Genomic DNA, 21,224 nt, shown 5'->3' on the forward strand with positions numbered 1-21,224 from the left:
GCCAGGCCCCCATTCTTGCTGATAGTGGGAACTTAATCACGGCCAATCCAGGTTTCCTCAATTCAGGTTCCTCTCACCCCACAAACCCTGGTTCTAGGGTCGTTCCTGGGAAAGGAGAATGGACATGGGCTCTGCCTTAATCCACCCCAGATCCTGGGGGTTCTAGCTTCACCCCCCCTTCCTTTGCCAACAGGGTGTGGTATGGAGCTGGGGACAGGCCACAGAGCCCTCTCAGGGTCCCAAATAGCATGGCCGATCCCTGTGAGAAGACCTGTCCCCAGACAGAACCTCCCCCCCCCTTCCAGGCTGGATTTGTCACCACCCCTACCACCTGACAGAGCCATAGGGCAGTTCCAGGAGAACAATGGCTGAGTTGGTCCTACCAGCTACTGGGGACCCTCCTTTGAGCCATCCTGGCGGAAGGGACTTGGGGCGTGGAGGGAGGTGACCAACATGGAGGGAGGTGAGAGGTGGCTACATAGGATGCGGGCTCTAAAGGGGAGGCACGTAGCACCACAAGGGCAGAGGCTGGCCTCTGACCTGGTCTGGAGGGTGTTGGGGTCAGGAGTTTTCAGGCAGAAGAAATGCACAGGTTCAGGTTCTGAGGGGGAGGAGAGCTTGCCTCATAGAACTGAAGGAAGCCCAGAGGCGGGCTGAGGCCAAGGCGGGGAGGCAGCAGGGCCTCAAAGGCACTTCGTCTTGAGGAAGCTGTGGTAGGTTTTAAGGGGTGACTGGCCAGTGGGCTGAGTGACATTTCACCAATGTGCTTGACTGCCCTGGTGGTGCCAGGTCGTGGCTGGGCCCTGAGGCATGGCCAGGAAGGCAGCTCAGGGTAGATGTCCTAGTCTGGGAGGTTTCTCCCCAGTGACCCCTGTAGGAGTTCAGACTTGGCAGAGACAGACAGAGCTGCTCCCACTGGCCTAGCCACCCAGGCCAAAGAACCAGCACAGGGGTCCCTGGGGGCTCCTCGGCCAGCGCTACACCAGGCTGCACCATGCCACCTCACTTCCTAGACTCTTGGCAGTTCCTAGAAAGTGCTGCCAGCACCTGACTCTCTCAGGTCTGGGTGGCTGGAGGAGGTGTCAGTATGTCTTTGCTAGAGAAGAAGGCCATCCAGGAGGAAATAATCCTACTTTCTGTCCTGTGTTCTAATTCCTTCCGTTCTGTTTCCTTTATGAAAACAGTACCAACAGCAAACCCTCAAAACTAAAATCTTCCCATTGCCTTCTTTGAACAAAGATGCTGAAATTCTTAAGCTCAAGCTGACACCTCTTAAATGGGTGCCACCCTTTGCCTGTCTCATCTCACCCTGCAATGGAGTTCTGAGAGTTAACACTTTGTTTAAAAGATGGGCTGCATCTTCCCTTCCTTGCTGAAGGCTTGGAGGTGCCAAGGAGGGTCCTGCAGGTGGAGGGGACAGTGTCAGTCCTACAGGGTTGGGGAAGGCCTCTTGGAGATGGTGATGTTGGGTTTGAGCTGTGAAAGAATAGTGTAGCAGTCTCCACACAGATGTGAGGGGCAGACAGGGAGGGAGAATGCTGCGGACAAAGGGAGCAGAAGGAGGAACTGCAGAGTGTATGGGATTGGAGGTGAGCAGGGAGGCCAGGCCAGAGGGAGTTTGAATGATGTCTTGCAGGTAACGGGGAGGCGGGGGGTTGCCAGACAGGGGAGTGCTGTGGGCGGGTGTGGAGCTGGGCTGCAGACAGGAGCCTGGAGTTACAGCTACAGGGAGAAGAAAGATCTGAGCTGGGGCTACGGGGGTACTGAGGGCCCCAGGCCTTTAGGTGTGTCTACCTATCTCTCACAAGCCCACATTCATTTCCATGCTGCCATCCCCCAGGCCCCCAGGTCTTGGCCACCATCATCTCTGGCCTGAAAGACTATGGCAGCCTCTTCACTGGGCTTCCCTTCTGTACTCCATCCCGAAACAGTCCATTCCCCATAAAGGAACAGAAAGAAGGGGTTTTCAAAACATCACCGTGGTGACCATACTCCTCTGGCTAAGACCCTTCAATGGCACCCCCCTACCTTTAGCACCAAGATCAAGTTTGACTTCTTGACTTGGCATTCAAGGCCCTTAGCAATCAATACCCACTCGCATTATGTGCAGCCTCATCCCCCTAAAACACTCCAGCTGAGCTGGGCTATTCGCAACCTCAGTCCCTAGGTTTGCAACTCCCCTCTAGAACTTTGTTCCCTCGCATCCTCTACCCCATCCACTCTAGAATTGCCTCCTTAGGACTTCCCTGGTGGCACAGTGGTTAAGAATCTGCCTGCCAATGCTGGGGACACGGGTTCGAGCCCTGGTCAGGGAAGATCCCACGTGCCGCAGGGCAACTAAGCCTGTGCGCCATAACTACTGAGCCTGCGCTCTAGAACTTGCGAGCCACAACCACTGACCATGTGCCTAGAGCCCATGCTCCGCAACAAGAGAAGCCACAGCAATGAGAAGGCCACGCACCACAACAAAGAGTAGCCCCCGCTCGCCACAACTAGAGAAAGCCCGTGTGCAGCAACAAAGACCCAATGCAGCTAGAAAACTTAATTAAAAAAAAAAAAAAAAGAAATGCCTCCTTAGCCTTTAAGTAGCACGTCAAAGCCATCAGGTCTGAGTCACCTTTCCCAATTCTTGCCCTCGGTGCCCTGCTCTCATTGGCTCTTCAGCTCATTTCAACAACCACTGGGGGGGCTTCCCTGGTGGCGCAGTGGTTAAGAATCCGCCTGCCAATGCAGGGGACACGGATTTGAGCCCTGGTCCGGGAAGATCCCACATGCCGCGGAGCAACTAAGCCCGTACGCCACAAGTACTGAGCCTGCGCTCTAGAGCCTGCGGGCCACAACTACTGAGCCCACACACCACAACTACCGAAGTCTGCGCGCCTAGAGCCCGTGCTCCGCAACAAGAGAAGCCACTGCAATGAGAAGCCTGCGCACTGCAACAAAGAGTAGCCCCCGCTCGCTGCAACTAGAGAAAGCCCGCATGCAGCAACGAAGATCCGACGCAGCCAAAAATAAATCAAAAAAAAAAAACAAACAAAAAAACAACCACTGGGCACCTGCTTTGTGGCAGGTGCCAGGGATGGCAAAATGTCCAGGGCTGGTGACAGCACCCAGGTCAAGGACAGGCAGAGTACTGAAGCTGGGAGAGCCTGGCTCCTTCTGCCAGCTGCCACCTCTACCCCTTCACCCACTCCCTGCACCTGCCTCCTCACCTTCCTCCCACCTGTGCTGGTGACTCACCTGCATACATCAAAACCTGTCCTAGGGACTGGGTCAGTGCCAGGCCAGGTGCTGGAGAGACAGCAACAGTCTAGGTGGCTGCCACTGCCCTCCTGCTCTCAGAGAGAAATATGCACACCAAATCCCCTTAACACAGACCCTGATGGGTCGAAACAAAAGGCCTTCAAGAAGTTATTCTCAGGAATTCCCTGGCGGTCTGGTGGTTAGGACTCTGCGCTCCCACTGCAGGGGGCATGGGTTCGATCCCTGGTCGGGGAACTAAGTTCCCTCATACCACGCGGTGCGGCAAAAAAAAAAAAAAAGTTATTCTCAAAACAAATACTACTTGAGGAAGACATCAGGCTCCCAGCGGGATGCTGGGACAAAGGTGAATCCTCAAGGACATCACATATTGGCAGAGAGAAAGAAAAGCAGGTTGTGATGGCAGCCTCTGTTTACAGGGGCTTCCTGGGTGCTAAGCCCTATGCTAAGGGTGACTCCCATATGATCACATTTCACCTCAGAACAGCCCAGTGGTGTAGGCACCATTAGCATCCCCAATTTACACATGAAGAACCAGAAGCTCAGCAAGCAAGTGCTTGCTCTGAATCACACAACTGGATCTACTCTCTGGTACCAAGAGCTACTTGCCATCAAACGTGAACATCGCTGAGCAAAATTTCAGGCATCCTCTGGTAATGGAAACGCTGGAGGACGGTGGCAGCTTTAACAAAGGAGGGAGTGAGGCCAAGCCCTGGGGCTGCAGGATGGCAGATGGGGCAGCAAGAAGAGCCATGGAAGCACAGCACGAGGTGGAGGGTGGATCTGATGTGGGCTTTTCAGAGCTCACCGCTTGGAAGGTAGGTGGTGCGGGTGCTGAGTACTCATCATTTCTGCAACTCCCTAGGAGGCACCCAGAGAAAGTCAGTTGAATTCATGGGGCAGATAGGCAGCCTCAGAAAAGGTTGGTGCAAGGGGAAGGCAAAAGGTGCTGGGGTGTGCACTCTGGATGGGAATCTGGCTTGTGGATGGAGGCAGCAGAGGTAGCAGGTCTGATTCTTTCCACAAGAGGGCGCCCGGCACCAAGCAATGAAGCCGGCCTGGAGAATGGGGGGTGGTTTGTTGCTGGTTCCCCGATGGTCTTGGGAGAGAGGATGTGGAGGAGGGGATACATCCAACTCACTACCTTGAAATTCCAGCACCAGAAACAAGCACAGACGGGCAGGATGAGTTCAGATAGATGCATGTTTGCTCATTCTGAGATTGTATCATCTCAGGCCAATTATTTCCCTTTATACTGAGTCAGTAAGTTTCTTGACAGCCTCCTTGGTAAAATTTGAAAGGGCTCTTCCCTCGAAACCTGCCTTCCAAAAGGAACAACTCTTTCCTTTTTTTCCATCTCCTTCTCATACAGTAATGCTTCACTCATTTTAATTCATCTAATCTGCCATTCAGTAGTGCACTATTTATTTCAATGATTGTAATTTCCAGAATTCTATCTGCAAATCTGCCTTAGTCTCTTACTTTTTGCTAATTTTTTTCCAGCACTGTCTTTAGAGGTTTCATAGTTATTTTATATTCTGTATCTGATAATAACAGTATTGAAGTCCCAGGGGTCTAAATCAATTTTTTTTTCCTGTTCGGGAAGCATTTTATTGTTGCTCCAAGTTTAAGAATTTTCACTGACAGAAAATCAACACTTAGAAAATCTGCATTGCTTTGCTCAGCTTCTGAATCTCGGTTTTTGAAGACATATTTCTCTCCAGTACGGACAATCATTCCACACATGATTGATGGCTCAATCTTAACTTCCAGTTTCAACACTTGGCCTTTACTTAGAAAGCTCTTCAGGACCGTTTTTAATTCAGCAAGAGTGGCTTCATCTAAAGGAGGTACAGTGGTAACTGCAAGGTACTTCTCCAGTCTGGACACTCATCATAGTAGAAAAGTCAGAACTATGGCTCCAGGGGTATTGTTCAAGCGACCATTTTCAGCAAGCAAATTGATCCAACCGGATGTAAGGGGAGAAAACCTTTTTTTTTTTTTTTTTTGGCTGTGCCGTGCACGGCTTGGGAGATCTTAGTTCCCCGACCAGGGATTGAACCCAGTCCCTTGGCAGTGAAAGCGTGGAGTTCTAACCACTGAACTGCCAGGGAAGTCCTGAGAAAACCTCTCTTTTGCTGTCATGTCATTTAGGCTTTTCACCTCAATGTGACACTTTACATAGGGATTCATAATAGAAGCAGCCATTTCAGGTTCCTTCAAGATTTGTCCTACCCTCAACGGTTCTTCTGCTACTTGCTCCAGTTTATTCTGTTTAGATGCAGCAGAATAAAGAGCAGTGGCATAGCGACCTTTGAGACCATATATCTGAACAGGTGGCCTCACAGGCTTGATGAACGGCCTGAGCACAGATGTGCTGAAGCATCGCACCTGCCGGGAGAGCCTGGGCACTGCTGGGGCAGCCTCTTCTCCTGGGCGGCTGTGGGTCAAACCTGAGTTGATGAGAGCTGAGTTAATTTTTTGTTCCTGCTGACTGTTGCTCATAGTGGCTCATCTGCTTGGACATGAACTTTAGTAACTATCTTGGACAATTTATACTTGGTTGATATGTAATAATATGATTATATTTTAATATTTTTCTCTGGAGGATTTGCATTTTTGCTTCTGCCAGATACCAGGAGATACAAGCCTGGAATCATCCTAATTTCTCAGTCCAGGGATTCTTTGACCTCTGGAGTAATGAGAATCTGAACCTCAGCTCCAGGAGAGAGCAGACATAAGAGCAGTCTCTGGTCAGTTTTTCTCTTTCTTCCAGCAGGGCCAGAGAGATGTTCTCTGCTCAGTTCCCTTTGCAGACAGGTCAATTTTCCCTGCTTGCCTTTTCACTGAGGCCAAAGCCAGTGCCCTGGCTTTATGGAGAGGTCCCCGTTTTGTTTCTCTATTTTGTACAGGCTCGAAGCTTAGTGCCACAGTCCCCCTAGAGGCAGTTAATCCCTCCAACTCTTGACTTCTTGGAATTTCTTTTGCCCCCAGGCAGTTTTCCTCTACTGTACCCAACTACCTTTGTGGTTTCAGCTTACTCTTTTTTTCTGTCCCTTGGGGATTTCCTAAACTTTCTCATCTGTGACCTCAGCAAAAAAAGTCAATTCATTAGAATTTATCTGGCATCCAGGTGTTTTATGATAATGGCAAAATTTCAGCCTATTTATATAGCAAATTTAACATGGTATTTTACTATATTATCCCAAGTCCCTGGGATCATTTTTCCAGGGCTAAGGCAGACTGTGGATTGTTGACTTGTCTACCAAATATGCTTTTGTGCTAGACTGACAGTCACGAGGCTTGAGATCCTGTAATTGCTGAATGGTGGACTGCAGCGCCGGGCAGCTGTTGAGAAAAACTGGCAGTTGGCACCATCTGCACGAAACAGCTAAACCCACACCTTGCCTTCTAGGGCCAAGGCCAAGGTCATCCTCCTCCCTACCCTGAGATCTAGTAACCAACCCTTCCCTTTGCATTTTGGGGGCCTGTGAAGCGGATGGTGCCAACAAGCCTCTTGTGCAAGGCTGCTCAGAAGTAGTTCTAGGGCTGAGGCCAGAGATGGGTATTCGGGTGACAGGAGTGAGGCTGGGGCCAGGTCCTTGGGAAGTGAGGCCTCAGGTCACTGGTTAGGAAACTGGACTGACAGCCCAAGACTTCATACGTACAGGTACACACAGGAGTGCCTGCAGCAACCTGTGTCATGTCACAGCTGGTCAGACCACCTCAGAGCCATGCAAGTACTACTTGGGTCCTGTCGGAGGAACAGCAAGCTGGTGGGCTTTCAGGGAAAGCAATTTGAACACAGGCTTCAAGGACCCAAGAAATGTTCAGTTCTAGAAATCCCACTTTGCAAAAGTATCCCAAAGAAATAAATCATGCTAAGGAAGATGTTCACTTCAGTATGTTAGGGAAAATATGAAAGCAATCCAACTGCCCAACAGGAGATGAAGAGTTAAATTATGGCCTTGAGGGAATTCCCTGGCCCTCCAGTGGTTAGGACTCCGGGCTTTCACTGCCGAGGGCCCGGGTTCAATCCCTGGTTGGGGAACTAAGATCCCACAAGCCGCATGGCACAGCAAAACAAACAACAGAAAATTATGGCCTTGATTAAACCATTAAGCAAATAAATGTGAAGGCAACAGTGAACTTATGATTTAGCTTCAGTATAAAAAGGAAATGAATGAATATTCCCAAGTCCAGGTATGTTAAAAACGTTTAAGGAAATACCATGTTATTAGAAAAAAGTACCTACAGATCCACTACCCTATTTTTCAAACTTTCTGTGGTTGTATTTTCCTCATTAAAAGATCACTTAATGGTGAAGAGCTGGCAGAGTTGGGAGTTATCTGTAGCTGTTGTTGGCACTTGGCTTCCCAGAGGTCCAGAAGCTGGAACCGCCTTCTTAGCAGCACCTCCTGCTTTCATTCCCCTGGGTGCTCTCAAGCCATAGCAAGAACCAGTGGAGCCCCACCCCATCTCTGAAGATCGAGGAACAAGGCAGAGGGGACGCAGAAGCCTGCCGGCAAGACGTCTTACAGAACTACATGCACCACCTTCCCTCCTAGTCCCATTCCAGCTTGAGTCAGAAAAGGAATATAGCCTTTTTATTGACTACTTTAAGTAGAACAAACTAAATACATATTTAACAGTTTTGGTTCATTTATACAGTACATTAAATAAGTTATGCACAGAGTTAAGTAACAAAAGTTCCTATCATAGTAGAATGACAAAGCACAGAAAAACCGATTCTACCGCATCCTGTGGGTGGTTTCACATTCATCATCCCCCTTAAAAAACCACGCTTGGAAGCTTAGTTTTTGATTTATTTACATTCTTGGCTTTCTTTTATGGATGGAGCTTTTGTAGCCTCATCAGGAACTTCGAAAGCCTCTTAGCCCAACGGCACTTTCAGCCATTCGCCTAATGCTTATTGCTGCTTCTCTCTTGCCAAATCCAATGCAGGGATGGTGCTGTCCCTGCCAGCTGCCAGCCGCATATGCCCTATTTGGTATAAGCATCAATGAGTGTACACTGGGCAGTTGTGGGTCTAACCGGATGGGGTAGCAGGGGAAGCTCCATCTCTGGGGCTGTGGAGGCAAAGGGCGGATGCAAGGTCCGTCCTCAGGCCTCAACCTTCTCCTGGCTCATGATGGAAAAGGTTGCCTGCACCATCATCTTTGGAATTGAGCATGTCAATGCATGTGGGCAAAGAGGCAGGTAGTCAACATTTTGGTTTCACAATAACTACAGACAGAGTTGGAAGGGCACTATTCAACAGCTCGCCCTGTACAACACCCCACTCTACCCCAGGCAGGACTCCTTCCCGACAGCTGGCCAGCTGGCCCATGCTGGAACAGTCCAGGTCTCTCTAGCTTTTCTTACATTTGGTTCAAACCTGCCACCACCTAGTTCTCTGTAAATAGCTTTAAAAAAAAAAAAAAAAATCTAAGAAACTTGGCTTGGTCTATTGACCTGGGAGCCTGGAAACCAGTGCTGAAGAAAGCCTCCAAGATGAGTTCTATTTTAAATGATTTACTCAATCCATAATCCCATCTACAATTTCCAGGACAAACAGCCACCTGGTCATTATTTATGCTTTCATCCCGAAGAACTCACGACCACACAATTCCAATTGTGTTGTTGAGACTTCAAGCCCACTTGCTGAGATATCTTCTGGAACTACCCATAACAAGGTCTACCCTTTGCAAGCAGGTGACAGCACTGGGGATCAATCTGACTTTGGGACAAGGCTGTACAAAGTAAAGTGTAGATTTTCTGTCTAGAAGCTGAGGATGCTCATGTTGACACCAAGAAGGGAGGAGCTCCTGGTGGACCAACTGGCCCAGATGTACAAAGGTCATCCACACTGCAGAGGGCCCACTGCAGCCGATGCCAGGCATGGACCCATGCTGGGGAGATGGGTCTTGTTTCCAGTCTTAGATCCACTGAGAGACATACATGACTCAGCACTGTCTAAGAGAAGATGCACTTGCTGTGACCTCAGGGTCGCATGGCTGTGCCTGAGCAGATCTGCTTGAGTCCCATCCCGGGGGCTGCAAGGACGCTCCCAAGCGGAATGCTCACAGCTCAGGACAAGGGCTGCCTATTCCTGAGCAGGTAGAACTAACCTGAGTCTGTTTTCACCACTGGGTGGAGTCAGGCCTGGTGCAGGCAGTGTGGCCCCAAAGCATGATTGAAGATCTGAGGATCCAGCCCTCAAGCTTCCCTCAGAACATTTAAAGACGGCTCCCATGTTGGCCCCTTCTGGTCTTCTCTGGCTCCTGCAACCATTCCTCACCTGGGAGAGGACAATGATATCCCATCACTTGTCACATCTGCTTTTGGTTTCTAGGATAATATTGAAGAGCCTATGACTGCCCTGACAATACCTTCAGTACCACCACTATGTCTTCTTTTGTCCCCTCAAACTATAAAGGTTGATCCTCTAAGCAGTCTGAGTATATTAAGATATTTTAAATCTAATTAAATGAAAGGGGGAAGCCTCAACCTGGCAGCTGGAGTGGTTATCAGCAGACACGGGAAACCAAGTGGGGAACCTGGACTCACCCCTGCCCCTCCAGTCCCCTCACCCCATCCCAAGACAGTGTCCCTTCTCCTCCTAACCAGAGAGCTGGAGAATTTCAGAAGAGCGGGAGGTGGAGAAAGGGATTGTTTACATTTAAATAGGAAGTCTTGGACAGATGCCCTAGCAACCTATGTGTGAAACTGACCAAAATTAATACAGCAAAAGGCCTGAGATCTGAACTGCAGTGTGGAACACTGCCTAAGTTTTCAGCTTGGCCTCTGGGTAGCACATGAGCAAAGCCGTTTAGAATAGCATTATAAAAATTTTGAAAATTAAGCTGTCATTGGAACCACACTCCACAAAAGTCAGCTAGGACCTACCTGCACACTAATCCTAAACCTTACCTGTAGAGCCTGACATCGAGCCCTGATGAACAGTATTCGGTTGGTTTTGGCTTATTCCAACCCGAAAAAGCCTGAGCTACCCTGGCTAGTCCTGTGGTCACTGAAGACTTAAAGAACGTGCCTAGGTGTTCATCCAACTTGCCAATGAAAAAGGGAGCTGAGGACAGACCCAGTGGACACCACGAGACACCCTCTTGCTGCAACAGGTTTATAGGCTCAGTGACCTCCTCTCAGGGGACATTCCGTGTCTCAGGGAAATGTAGGCAACTCCTGTCTGGGGTTCTGATTTCATCTCTGTTAGTCAGGACACCCCAACTGCTACAGCTTAAGGAGTTCCACAATAAAATGACTATTCTGTTATTCTTTTTCTGGGGATGTCTTACTTTATGTAGCGGAAATCCAGGTATTTTAAAGGTGCCTTGTTCTGAGTTTAAGACAGAAAATCCTTGGGTAAGGTAAATTAGGGACTTAAAGTTCTTAAAGTAAGATACACCTATATGTAAGGACAATGTTACTTATGCTGATACCTTACTGAGAGCTTTCAATTCACTCTGGTCAATGCACAGAAATTGGCCATCTAAAGCTGAGCTTTCAAGGGCCAGCGGGAGGAGGGCAACCCTAACGGATTCCTTGCTGCAAGAGGGCACTGAAGGCTTGGAGGTGGAGTGGGGGAGGGTCAGAGTCCTTGGGCTCCCAGTAAAACTTGAATGACAGGGAAGAACGTGTGTGGCAGTTCCTAACGTTTTAAAGGGACTATAGGTGATGTCATGTTTGGAGAGCTAGGTAAGCAGCTGGAAAACTCCCTGAAGACAGGAAGAAAAATTGGTCAGGCTCTCTCAAATGGTTGTCACATTTCACAGAACTTTTCTTAGCTCAAAGAGGGCAGGTACCTACAAAACAAGAGAAGGGAAACAGATTGTATGCCCAATAATAAATTGATACAGGACATAATGACAAGGTTTGAAGAATTCCTTCAGGTCCAAAAGGGTTGCTCAGAAGTGACCAGGCCTTGACTGGTGAGGCAAGTCGTAGCCACACCACATCGCATCCTGTGGGTCAACTACGGCTTCAGAGGCGCCAAATAGAGACCACGGGAAGAAGATCCACGCAGTGACCTGGACGTGCGTGGTCTGAGACAAAAGGACACAGAACAAGACGACTGTGCAAAGAGCCAAGTGGTGGCAAAAGGTTCTGCATTTCCAATAGATGATCCATTCAATCATGTGATATTAGTTTGGCCAGCATGCTCAGAGGGAACAGACTATCCACAATTGAGTCTCATTCTCCCTCAGACCAATCCATGCGCTGAAAACTATTTTCTGCATAAGCAAAATCAAATAAGAGAAAAAAAAAAATGGGTCCCAAACTAAAATAGCCAGCCAGGTTAGAAAATCTTGTCCAAAATGATCTGTGATGCTTGGTGGAAGTTTTATTTTTTATTATGGGTGCTTTTACTGAAATGGTGACTTCTTTCCTCTGGTTTCTGAGAATCTTAAGTCTGAACAGCAGGGTCGAGGAGGGAGTCCTGAGTGCTGCTTTTTGCCTGCCCAAGTCCCCACGGGACCAATCAGTGGCACCTGCTGAGGGTGGAAATGGGGCTCAAGGAGCTGTTAGGGGCAAGGGGAACTCCCTTTGGGAGAGAGGCCTCCTCCCGGCTTGCTATCAGTCTCCAGGCCTCTGCCGTGGGAGGACGATGGAGTAGGGGACAGCACATGGGGTGAGCTGCCTCCAGCCTGACTGGGCGCATTCGACAGCCTGCTGCCTCACGAGGCAGGGAGGGGAGCTGGCGGGCTACACAGAAAAGTGGCCGGCCATCCCAGCTTCAGCTGGGAGAGGAACAAACCAGGAAGCCATGGAGGAGGCAGCTCCAGCCAGCTGCCTGTGTGCACATGACTTCCCCCAAGGACACAGACGGGAAACTGGGGCAAGTGTCTGGAGAGGCTGGGGAGCAGTGTTTGCCGGGGCTTGAAGTCTTCCTGCCTCCACTTCTCTTGATGATGACCCGACAGCTACTTGCACTGGTTCAAGCAGCCAGCCTCCCGTGCAGAGTCTGTCGTGCTGTGAGGTCATCAGGGGGAAGCGAGTCTGGGGCTCAGAGTCCGCTGGTGTCGATGGCTGTCACAGAGGCAGGCGTTGAGGAGCGCGAGGTGGTTGCCGAGGTCTTGTCTAGGGCTGGACTTGGCACACTGCCGTCGGCGGACCGGGCTGCGGAGCCCCTCCCTCCAGGAAGCAGCGGCCGGCTCTGGCTGTGGGGACTCTGGCCGTGCAGGTTCTGGCCACAGAGGCGGTGGTGGCGCTCCCAATCCTTATGCTGGCAGAAAGAGCCGCAGTATCGTGCGATATTGCAGCCACTGCAGGTCTCACTGGCTTTGCGGCCACAGTTCCAGCAGTTCTGCAAGACACAGGCATCCATTAGCTGCTAGGATCTTGGGGGGCAGGCTTGTCATAACTTGTCACCTGCACTGTAAAACAGCAGGTGGGGCTGTACGGGGAGAGAGTGGGCTTTGGAGCTGCACACACCTGTGCTTGCCCTGCCTCTACTGTTAATCTGCTTTCTGAGTTTCCTTCATCTGTACAACAGGAAAACTACCTATCCTGGGCTGATGGGACAGCGAGATGAGGGGTATGTGAAGACATCGTAGGGCAGCTGGAAGTCCTGCTAAAGGCATCAACTCATTGTTTTGACTCACATTTTAATCCTCAACGACCAAACCAAATTCTGTCCCAGGGTTCCCCCATCATAGCTATCTATTCCAAGACCACACAGGTGCTTAGACAGTTTTCTTCCTTGCCCTTCCCAATGGAGAAATGACCTTTGTTGTGTTCACTGACAACACCTAATCTTTAAAAAAGTCACCTGCCAGAGGACCTGTGTGAGTGACCAGGAGTGTGGGAAGCTGCGCTACTCTCTCTGTGCTCATTCTCCTTTCAGTGACGTATCTCATCAGAGGTGGGCTGAGGATCATGGGAATATTTCTGGCTTGTTTGTGGGAGCCCCCTGCAATACCTTAGAACCTAAGGCCCTGAGGTCTACATCAGGGAGTTTTCCTACTATTCTTTGCACTTTCCTAGAGGAAAGCTCCCAGCACCTGCCCCTTGGTACTCTCCTCCCTGTAGGTTCCTGTGAGGACTTCACTAGTGACACATGAGTGTTCTGCACTTGAGGTCTCCATGACCCACTTATAAGAGAAGAGCCTTATGGCATTGGTCAGGTGAAGCTATCAGGAAAGCAAGGCTTTCTTCTTAGGTGTCAGGAAGGACTTGATCAGTCAGCCAGCTGCCCTCTCCCCTGCAAGTTCTCCAGAATGGCAGAAGCCCATCACGAGGCCTGGCCTGACACTCAGAGAAGAAAGATACTGTTCCCAATGAAATCAGAACACTTGCTCAAGTGTAAAACAACTGAAAAGGGCTAAGAAGGACCTTGAGGCCACCTCGCCCACCTCTTGCATTGTATAGGTGGGACACTGAGGGCCAGTAGGCAGGGACTTGTCTGAGGTTATAAAATGATCACATGGCTATGCAAAGCCTGGAACCTGGACCGCCTGCCTCCACTATAGCCAATGTACAAGTTTAGTTTCAAAAAGCCTTAGAAAGGACTGCAGATTCCCTTCTAACACAACAGGCTTCTCAGGAAATACTAAGGACCGCCCCAACCTTGCCAACACCAACAGTGGAGGACCAAAACGGGACAGAAGTAATTCTGAGGATCATTAAAGATCCTCAAGCAAACTACATTCCAGAGAATTTCATACTTTGGAGCCTGACAGGCTGACTCCAAACAATGCTTTGGTAGAACATTATTGCTTGTGGGGAAGAACTCAGTTGCCTTCATGGGGCTGCTGTGGAAACATTGGCCTCTACTCCCTCTGTCCAAGTCTGCAAGAACATCTCAAATTGGGGCACAGTATTAAACCAATGGTGCTTTCACCTTGGCCACCATTACATTTAAAATATTTATTACATGATTGATGGGATACAATGAAACAAGATAAACAGCCTCCCACAGAGGTGGGATCATAGAAATGCAGGAACAACGTGGTTAGGGTCAGAGAAGCCAGGGTGAAAAGGACACTTGACATTCCCTGTCTCTGTGGCTTTTCCCTGATTTCACCAAAAGCCTTTTTGCCAAGAAACATGACAAAAGGTTTATTGTGGTAGTCACCCTTCAAATCAGCATTTGTCAAAGCTGGAGCAATGCATGTGGCCAAAAAGGCCTTTGTAATTAATGGGTAAGGTTATGAACCTTCTGAGTTACTGGCCAAGGAAGTCAGAGATGGGATTCCAGAATTTCCTTTGTCAAGCATGGGCCATCAGTCTATGCCAGTTATTACTCAAAGTGGCCCAGGGAACACCTGTATCAGAATGACCTGGGGCTTGTCAAAATCCTTGGGACCCATCCCAGAGCTCCCTGACCTTATTTCAAACCTGGCCTAAAGGAAAAATGATTCCTATCTTATAGTCAACTGCTAGCCCATTATGTTTACCAGGAAATCCAGGCTGGGGACAGAAGGGGACCTCTCACTTCATCCCTCTACCTGAGGCATTCCAGGGGAGACGCTTCAGTCTGGCCTCAGAGGAGGCAGCTGTTCTGCAAGAGCAAGAGCTGCCACAGCTTACACACCTATGTCGTTAACAACATCATAAATCCCTTCTGTCTAAACAGCGCATTGCAGTTTAAAAACACTTCCATAGGGGCTTCCCTGGTGGCACGGTGGTTGAGAATCTGCCTGCCAATGCAGGGGACACAGGTTCGATCCCTGGACCAGGAAGATCCCACATGTCGCAGAGCAACTAGGCCCGTGCACCACAACTACTGAGCCTGTGCTCTGGAGCCCACGAGCCACAACTACTGAGCCCGCGTGCCGCAACTACTGAAGCCTGCGTGCCTACAGCCCGTGCTCCACAACGAGAGAAGCCACCGCAATGAGAAGCCCGTGCACTGCAACGAAGAGTAGCCCCCGCTTGCCGCAACTAGAGAAAGCCCACGCAGCAATGAACACCCAACACAGCCAAAAATAAATAAATAAAATAAATAAATTTATTTAAAAAAAAAAACAAAACCATTTCCACAACCATGATCTAATTATATCTTCCTAAAAAGTGTAAGACCAGCAGGACAGGGGCTGCTACACACCCACTATACAGAGAAGGAGACTGACTCCTGAAGGGTATGCTGCCAGTGTGAGGGGAACTGGGACTAGCACTTAGGGTTCCTGGGCTCCTTCCGCTATACCAAACCACCTCTCACAGGATGGATGAAAAACTCCAGGGATACCTCTAGATGTCAAGTAGAACTTTCTGAATGAAATGGAAGGAAATCAGCTCTCCTGGTCCAACACAAAATTACTCAGAGCTTAGGCCCTGCTATCCTGCCCCTGTTTTGGAAGGAAGTTTGCTGGGATGGATGCTGGTGTGTGCCTCACCTGTAAGCCTCTTTGTGCATTGTTTAAAATTCTAGCTCCTTTAAAGCACAATGCTATAAATGGAGAGCTGGGATTTAAACCATGCAATCCAGATCCAGAACTCATGCTCTTAGCCAAAATGTTACATTCTTTCTTCGGAGAAAGACATAAACATAGATATAAAAGTAGATAAATATGGACAAATATAGGTATTGATATGGATGGCTATAGATAAGGAATTAAATATACAACAGAAAAAAGTAGGAGGGGAGAAGGAAAAGGGGAGAGTTAAAGGAAATATTTTCTCACAATTCAGTTGGGAGTGCTACAATAAGGACTTTTTCCACATCCTCTGTGAATGGCAACATGATATTTAGGCATTTTCATCTTCACATTGCCATGCCTAACACTGTAATACTGAAAAAGATCGTTTAAAGAGGATGAGAAAATAAAATTTCTGCCATTTAAAAAACCAACAAAAAAATCTCAGTTCTTTATAACTTCAAGAGAATATCCCAAAGACTAGATGGGCTCTACCTACTTACAGAAACAGGCTTGTTTCAGGACTTAAAGTTTGTCTTAAAGCTGAAAAGTGACTAAAATGAAAGTTACAGAAAAAGCTCATTACATTCGAAAGGACTGTTATGATGTTTTTGTCACATGCCTTTTCTTTTCAGTTTGTTGTCCTCATTATGGTACAAGAGTGTCCTCTGGGGCCCTAGGCAGTCAGGCAGGCCTGCCCGATCTGTCACTTCAATCCATGAAAGGACTATTCTTTTTGTAAACAGATCGGATGCTACAGGACCCTGCACCTCCTTTCTCCTACTCTGGCTTCAGCGATGTGGGATTACGTCAAATTCCCTGAGCCCCAGTCTCATTTGTAAATCTGGACTCCAACAACACCCACGCCTCACAGGGTCACTGTGAGGACCACAAAGACCACACACACACTTCGCTCTGCATCTGGCACACAGCAGGCCCGCTCAGGCAGTGGTGGTCACTGCTGTCACGCAAGTCCGCAAACTCTGTCTTTAGGGTGAGTTTTCAAAACTTAAACCAATATAATGAGCCAATATACAAGAATATAATAATTGAGAAACAAACCTCTCTGGTACTGAATAAAAATCATAATCATCTAGCTCAAGAGCGGACTGTTGGCCCTTACTACCCAGCACTTAAGAGGAAAGCAGTGGGCTTGGTCACTCCAGCTGCCCCAGCCCCAGCCCGCAGCCCAACAGTGCTCTGACCTCCGTCGACTCTTCTTGCTCGTTAATGACGAGAAAGGCGTCCTCTGCGGCCTGCCGTTTGACATCCGCTATTGTCTGCTCCATCCGAGCTCTCTCGGTAGCAATCACTTCAAAGGCTTTTTGCTCTGCCTCAGCAACGGCTTTCTGTACTTCTGACATGGCCTGAATTTTCACCTTATTCACAGCTTCTTCTAGAAGAAAGTGACAGTAAAATCAACTGGCCGAGAAATCTTTCCCCTCCCACTCCACATCGTTTCTAAGAAGGGACAGAGGTGAAACCAGATGACTTTTCTAAAAATACACAGGGATGAACTTATGACATAGCATTCACTTTTATTCTTATCCTCACTTGTCCATTCATGCTAGGGGCTGGGGAGACCTCGGTGACTAAGATGTATCCATATTCTCACAACTGTGATCAAGTATAAAGGTGGCTGAGGTGCCATGATACATGTCAGTGTAAGACACAACAGTTCCAAGGGGAAAAGTGGTCAGCTCTATAAGTGGCAGAGGAGGATCAGGAAAATGTGTCTTGGTTGAGATGGTAGGTGGAAATGAATTTTTAGAAAGTCTTGCATTCCCCGCTAAGGAATTTGGCCCTTCTTCTAAAGAAAATGTGAAACCCTAAAGGGTTCTATGCACGGACAAAAGACTGAAGACAGAGATACCAACTGAGAGGTTGGGGCAATAATCCGGCTGATAAAAAGAGACTCTGAATTTAGGCAGGAGCAAGTGGCACAGAAAAGGGGATGAGATAGAATAAGCTGGTACATCTAAGGGTCTGGAGGTGGAGGTAAAGGCGAAGAATGGAACTGCTATGCAATGAAACAGATAGTAAGCAAAATGCTGGTGTTGAAGGCAAGTGAGAAGGTTGAGGTATATCCAGGTACAAATGACCAGGAGGCAGTTAGGTATGTGAGACTGAACTCAGTAGAGAAATGTTGCCTGAAGATACAGTTCTGGGCTGCTAGGTGCCCTGGGCCTCCAAAGCCCTGTCCAGTTGCCATCACCCCACTTGATTCCTGATCAGTTCCTCCCAGCACCACCACCCTGCTTGGTTTTATAGGATGTACACTCCAAATGACATATGCTATGCATTTGAGCCTCAGTCCTAAGTCCCAGTGTGAATGACCTCCCTACTGAGTCCACAAAACTGGGCAACTCAGAAGCCTAAGGAAACTCCCTTACTGCTTGCACATGGCTCTTGCACAGGGCCTAGGCTCAAAAGAGGTCTAAACACAGTGTTGCCATCCTAGAACTTTCCATCATATCGCTCCAGCCAAGAAAAGCAAGTTTTCACCCTAAAGGTCAAGGATGATGCTGAGCTGATCAGACACTGACACCACTCCTTAACTCTTGGTGTCCACGCAGGTAGGTCCACTGTGGCCCACCACAGCTACCTTTCATAGACCTCTTTTAATTTACCAGGTAGATGTTGAGTGTCTCTTATTGAGCCAACATAAAAATGCTCCTAAGTGTATTTTATCTTCTCAGTTTAAAGATGAATCAGTAAGAATCATAGTTTGGAAATCTACCTCGCTGAAGGTCATCTAAGGTCACAGATGGCACTGTCACAGAACAAGCACTCAAATTTAGCTGGCCCACGCCAAAGTTAGGCTCTTAACCATAGTTAACCAAAGGTTACCTCTCAAGCAGAAAATCACTAGTTACCAAAGAGATCTTGTGCATGGTAATTTTTCACTCTACCTTTACAATTACTATCTTCATTTCCCACAATTCTACTTCTTGGTTGTATAATATACACATCCCCATTTCCAACTACAAAGATTTTTCCGAGGTGCTATGTAGTTTTCCAAATTATTTTTAATGGTAAGATGATATTCTGTTGTGGTGCCACACTATAAAATTCATATTACCATTCATGGATATGTGGGCATTTCCTGGGTTGCCTCTCCCTTGCTCCAAGAATACACTAAAAACAGTGTCTTTTTACATACTGCTGCCTTTTTAACAATTTGCGTGTCTAAATCTGGATCATTCCCTTTTATTATTATTTTTTAAATTTATTTTTATTTTTTTGGCCGTGCCGTGTGGCATGCAGGATCTTAATTCCCCAACCCGGGATTGAACCCGTGCCCCCCCTGCAGTAGAAGCTTAACTTAACCACTGGACCACCAAGGAAGTCCCTGGATCATTCCCTTTTAAGATTCAAAAGCATGCCAGTGAGAAATGATTTCAAAAGTTCCATGTGTTCATGGTTGATAACACAGTAATTTCATATATAAATCTCCGATGAATTATTTAGTGTCATTAACAGGGTCCTCTAAAATTTTGTCAGTAATTAGGTGTTAAAGACTTTGGGGGCTAATTGGTCAGGGTTGCATTACCTTGTACTTTCCTGATTGTCAGTGAGAATAAACATTTTGCAACATGGTTAATTTGTTTTTCTCATGAGGTGTGTGTTCCTATCTTTTGTCCATCTGTTTATATTATGGTCTTGATATCAACTGGGTATTAACTTTTTTGTAGAAATAAATTTTATCTTAGAAAGAAAACCAACTGTATATTGGACTACAAAAATTTCACTGAGAAAGGGAGGCAAGAAGGAAAAGAAGGCTAGTATTGGATAAGGTAATATTAGGGATATGAGGTTAGTGTAATCCCCTGTCTTAACACAACAAGCAGTTCCTACCCTCCCTTATTCTTGTAGAAAATGACACCTACCAAGAACAGTTGTGATGCAGCTAGAGACAGTGAAGATGAAAGGAAGAGCAGAATGAACCAAATGTGGGAGCATGAGAACACAGTGACGAGAATAGGCAGAAATGAATTAAGCTATACACCCAGAAACAGGGCATATAAATAGGGAAGGAAGAGTCAGTTACTTAACGCCTCCCAGTAGAAGGGGGTGATAAGGACTTGGATGGATTGTAGGGAGTCATTCCAAATTCTTAATCAGCAAGTAACATGACAGGCAGTCCAGAAGGTGGGCCAAGCTGCAGGGGGAGAGGCAGGAGCCTAGAGCTCTTTGAAGAGGAAGTTATGAGAAAACCACCTTTCCCCCAAATATGTGCTCTACACTCATATAAATTAGTGAGCACATGTGACCTATAAGCAGACAGACATACCAGTTTTTTTCCAAAACTCCACAGGTACATATCCTGTTCCTGGCCTACTGTTGAATTCCCGCTGAGAATCTACAGAAGAGAGAGAAACAGCATAGGGTCAGAAGCTGTCTATAATTAACATGTTTTACTTTTGTGAAAAACTTATCAGATCTCTCATTCACCACGTAGAAAGATTCAAACATATACATTCATTTACTGGAAAAAATGTTCTGACAAGGAATAAAATCAGATTATAAACAGTACACTTAATTTTTAGATGCTCAACATTGCTAATCATCAGAGAAATGCAAACCAAAACCAGAATATCACCTCAAACCTGTCAGAATGGCTGTCATCAAAAAGACCACAAATAACAAACATTGGTGAGGGTGTGGAGAAAAGGAAGCCCTCGTACACTGTTGGTGGGAATGTAAATTGGTGCAGACATTGTAGGAAACAGTATGGCAGTTGCTCAAAAAACTAAAAACAGAACTACCATATGATCCAGCTATTCTACACCTGGGTATATATCTGAAGAAAACGAATACACTAATTTGAAAAGATACATGCACCCCAATGTTCATAGCAGCAGTATTTACAATAGCCTAGATATGGAAGTAATCTAAGTGTCCATCAACATATAAATGGATAAAGATGTGATACATACACAAACAGGAATACTACTCAACCATAAAAAAGGATGAAATTTTGCCATTTGCAACAATGTGGATGGACCTGGATGGTATTGTGCTTAGTGAAATAAGTCAGAGAAAGACAAATGCTGTATGTTATCACTTATATGTGGAATCTAAAAAATAAAACAAACTAGTCAATATAACCAAAAAGAAACAGACTCACAGATATAAAGAACAAACTAATGGTTACCAGTAGGGATAGGGAAGGTGGGGAGGGGCAAAATAGGAGTAGGGGATTAAAAAGTACAAACTATTATGTATAAAGTAAATAAACTACAAGGATGTATTGTACAACACAGGGAATACAGCCAATACTTTATAATAACTATAAATGGAGTATAACTTTAAAAACTGTGAATCACTATGTTGTATACCTGAAACTTATATATTGTAAATCAACTATATTTCAATAAAAAATAAAACACATGCGTGCCTCAAATATTAGTAGTATTTCAAAGTAGTGAGATGAAAAGTGAGCCTCACTTTTTTAAAAAAATAAATTTATTTATTTATTTATTATTTATTTTTTGGCTGCATTGGGTCTTTGTTGCTGCACGCGGCTTGCTCTAGTTGCGGCGAGCGGAGGCTACTCTTCATTGCAGTGGGCGGACTTCTCAT

General features: G+C 47.1%; 1 protein-coding gene and 1 pseudogene across 8 annotated transcripts in view; both read right to left on the reverse strand.

The window, feature by feature from the left end:
• Positions 1–60: 60 nt before the first annotated feature.
• Positions 61–7,757, reverse strand: LOC309646174 (ATP synthase subunit O, mitochondrial-like; annotated as a pseudogene). The gene is made up of 2 exons (XR_014268636.1): positions 5,390–7,757; positions 61–5,251 (listed from the first exon to the last, which is right to left on the reverse strand). The product of XR_014268636.1 is annotated as an ATP synthase subunit O, mitochondrial-like (transcript).
• Positions 7,758–7,852: 95 nt separating this feature from the next.
• CBFA2T2 (CBFA2/RUNX1 partner transcriptional co-repressor 2) overlaps positions 7,853–21,224 on the reverse strand; it is a 181,425-nt gene continuing 168,053 nt past the window's right edge. For 5 of the 7 annotated variants that reach the window (XM_082432177.1, XM_082432173.1, XM_082432175.1 and 2 more), the window contains 3 exons: positions 19,933–20,001; positions 16,844–17,034; positions 7,853–12,586 (listed from right to left, as the gene is read on the reverse strand). In XM_082432177.1, coding sequence (XP_082288303.1) covers positions 12,287–12,586; positions 16,844–17,034; positions 19,933–20,001 — 560 coding nt within the window. In that variant the 3' untranslated portion in view covers positions 7,853–12,286. The remainder of the gene's footprint in view (positions 12,587–16,843; positions 17,035–19,932; positions 20,002–21,224) is intronic. The other 2 variants (XM_082432174.1, XM_082432172.1) reach the window with 1 other exon arrangement.

The sequence above is a fragment of the Balaenoptera physalus genome (genome assembly GCF_965194825.1).
Source record: "Balaenoptera physalus genome assembly, chromosome: 16".
Lineage (NCBI taxonomy): Eukaryota > Metazoa > Chordata > Mammalia > Artiodactyla > Balaenopteridae > Balaenoptera > Balaenoptera physalus.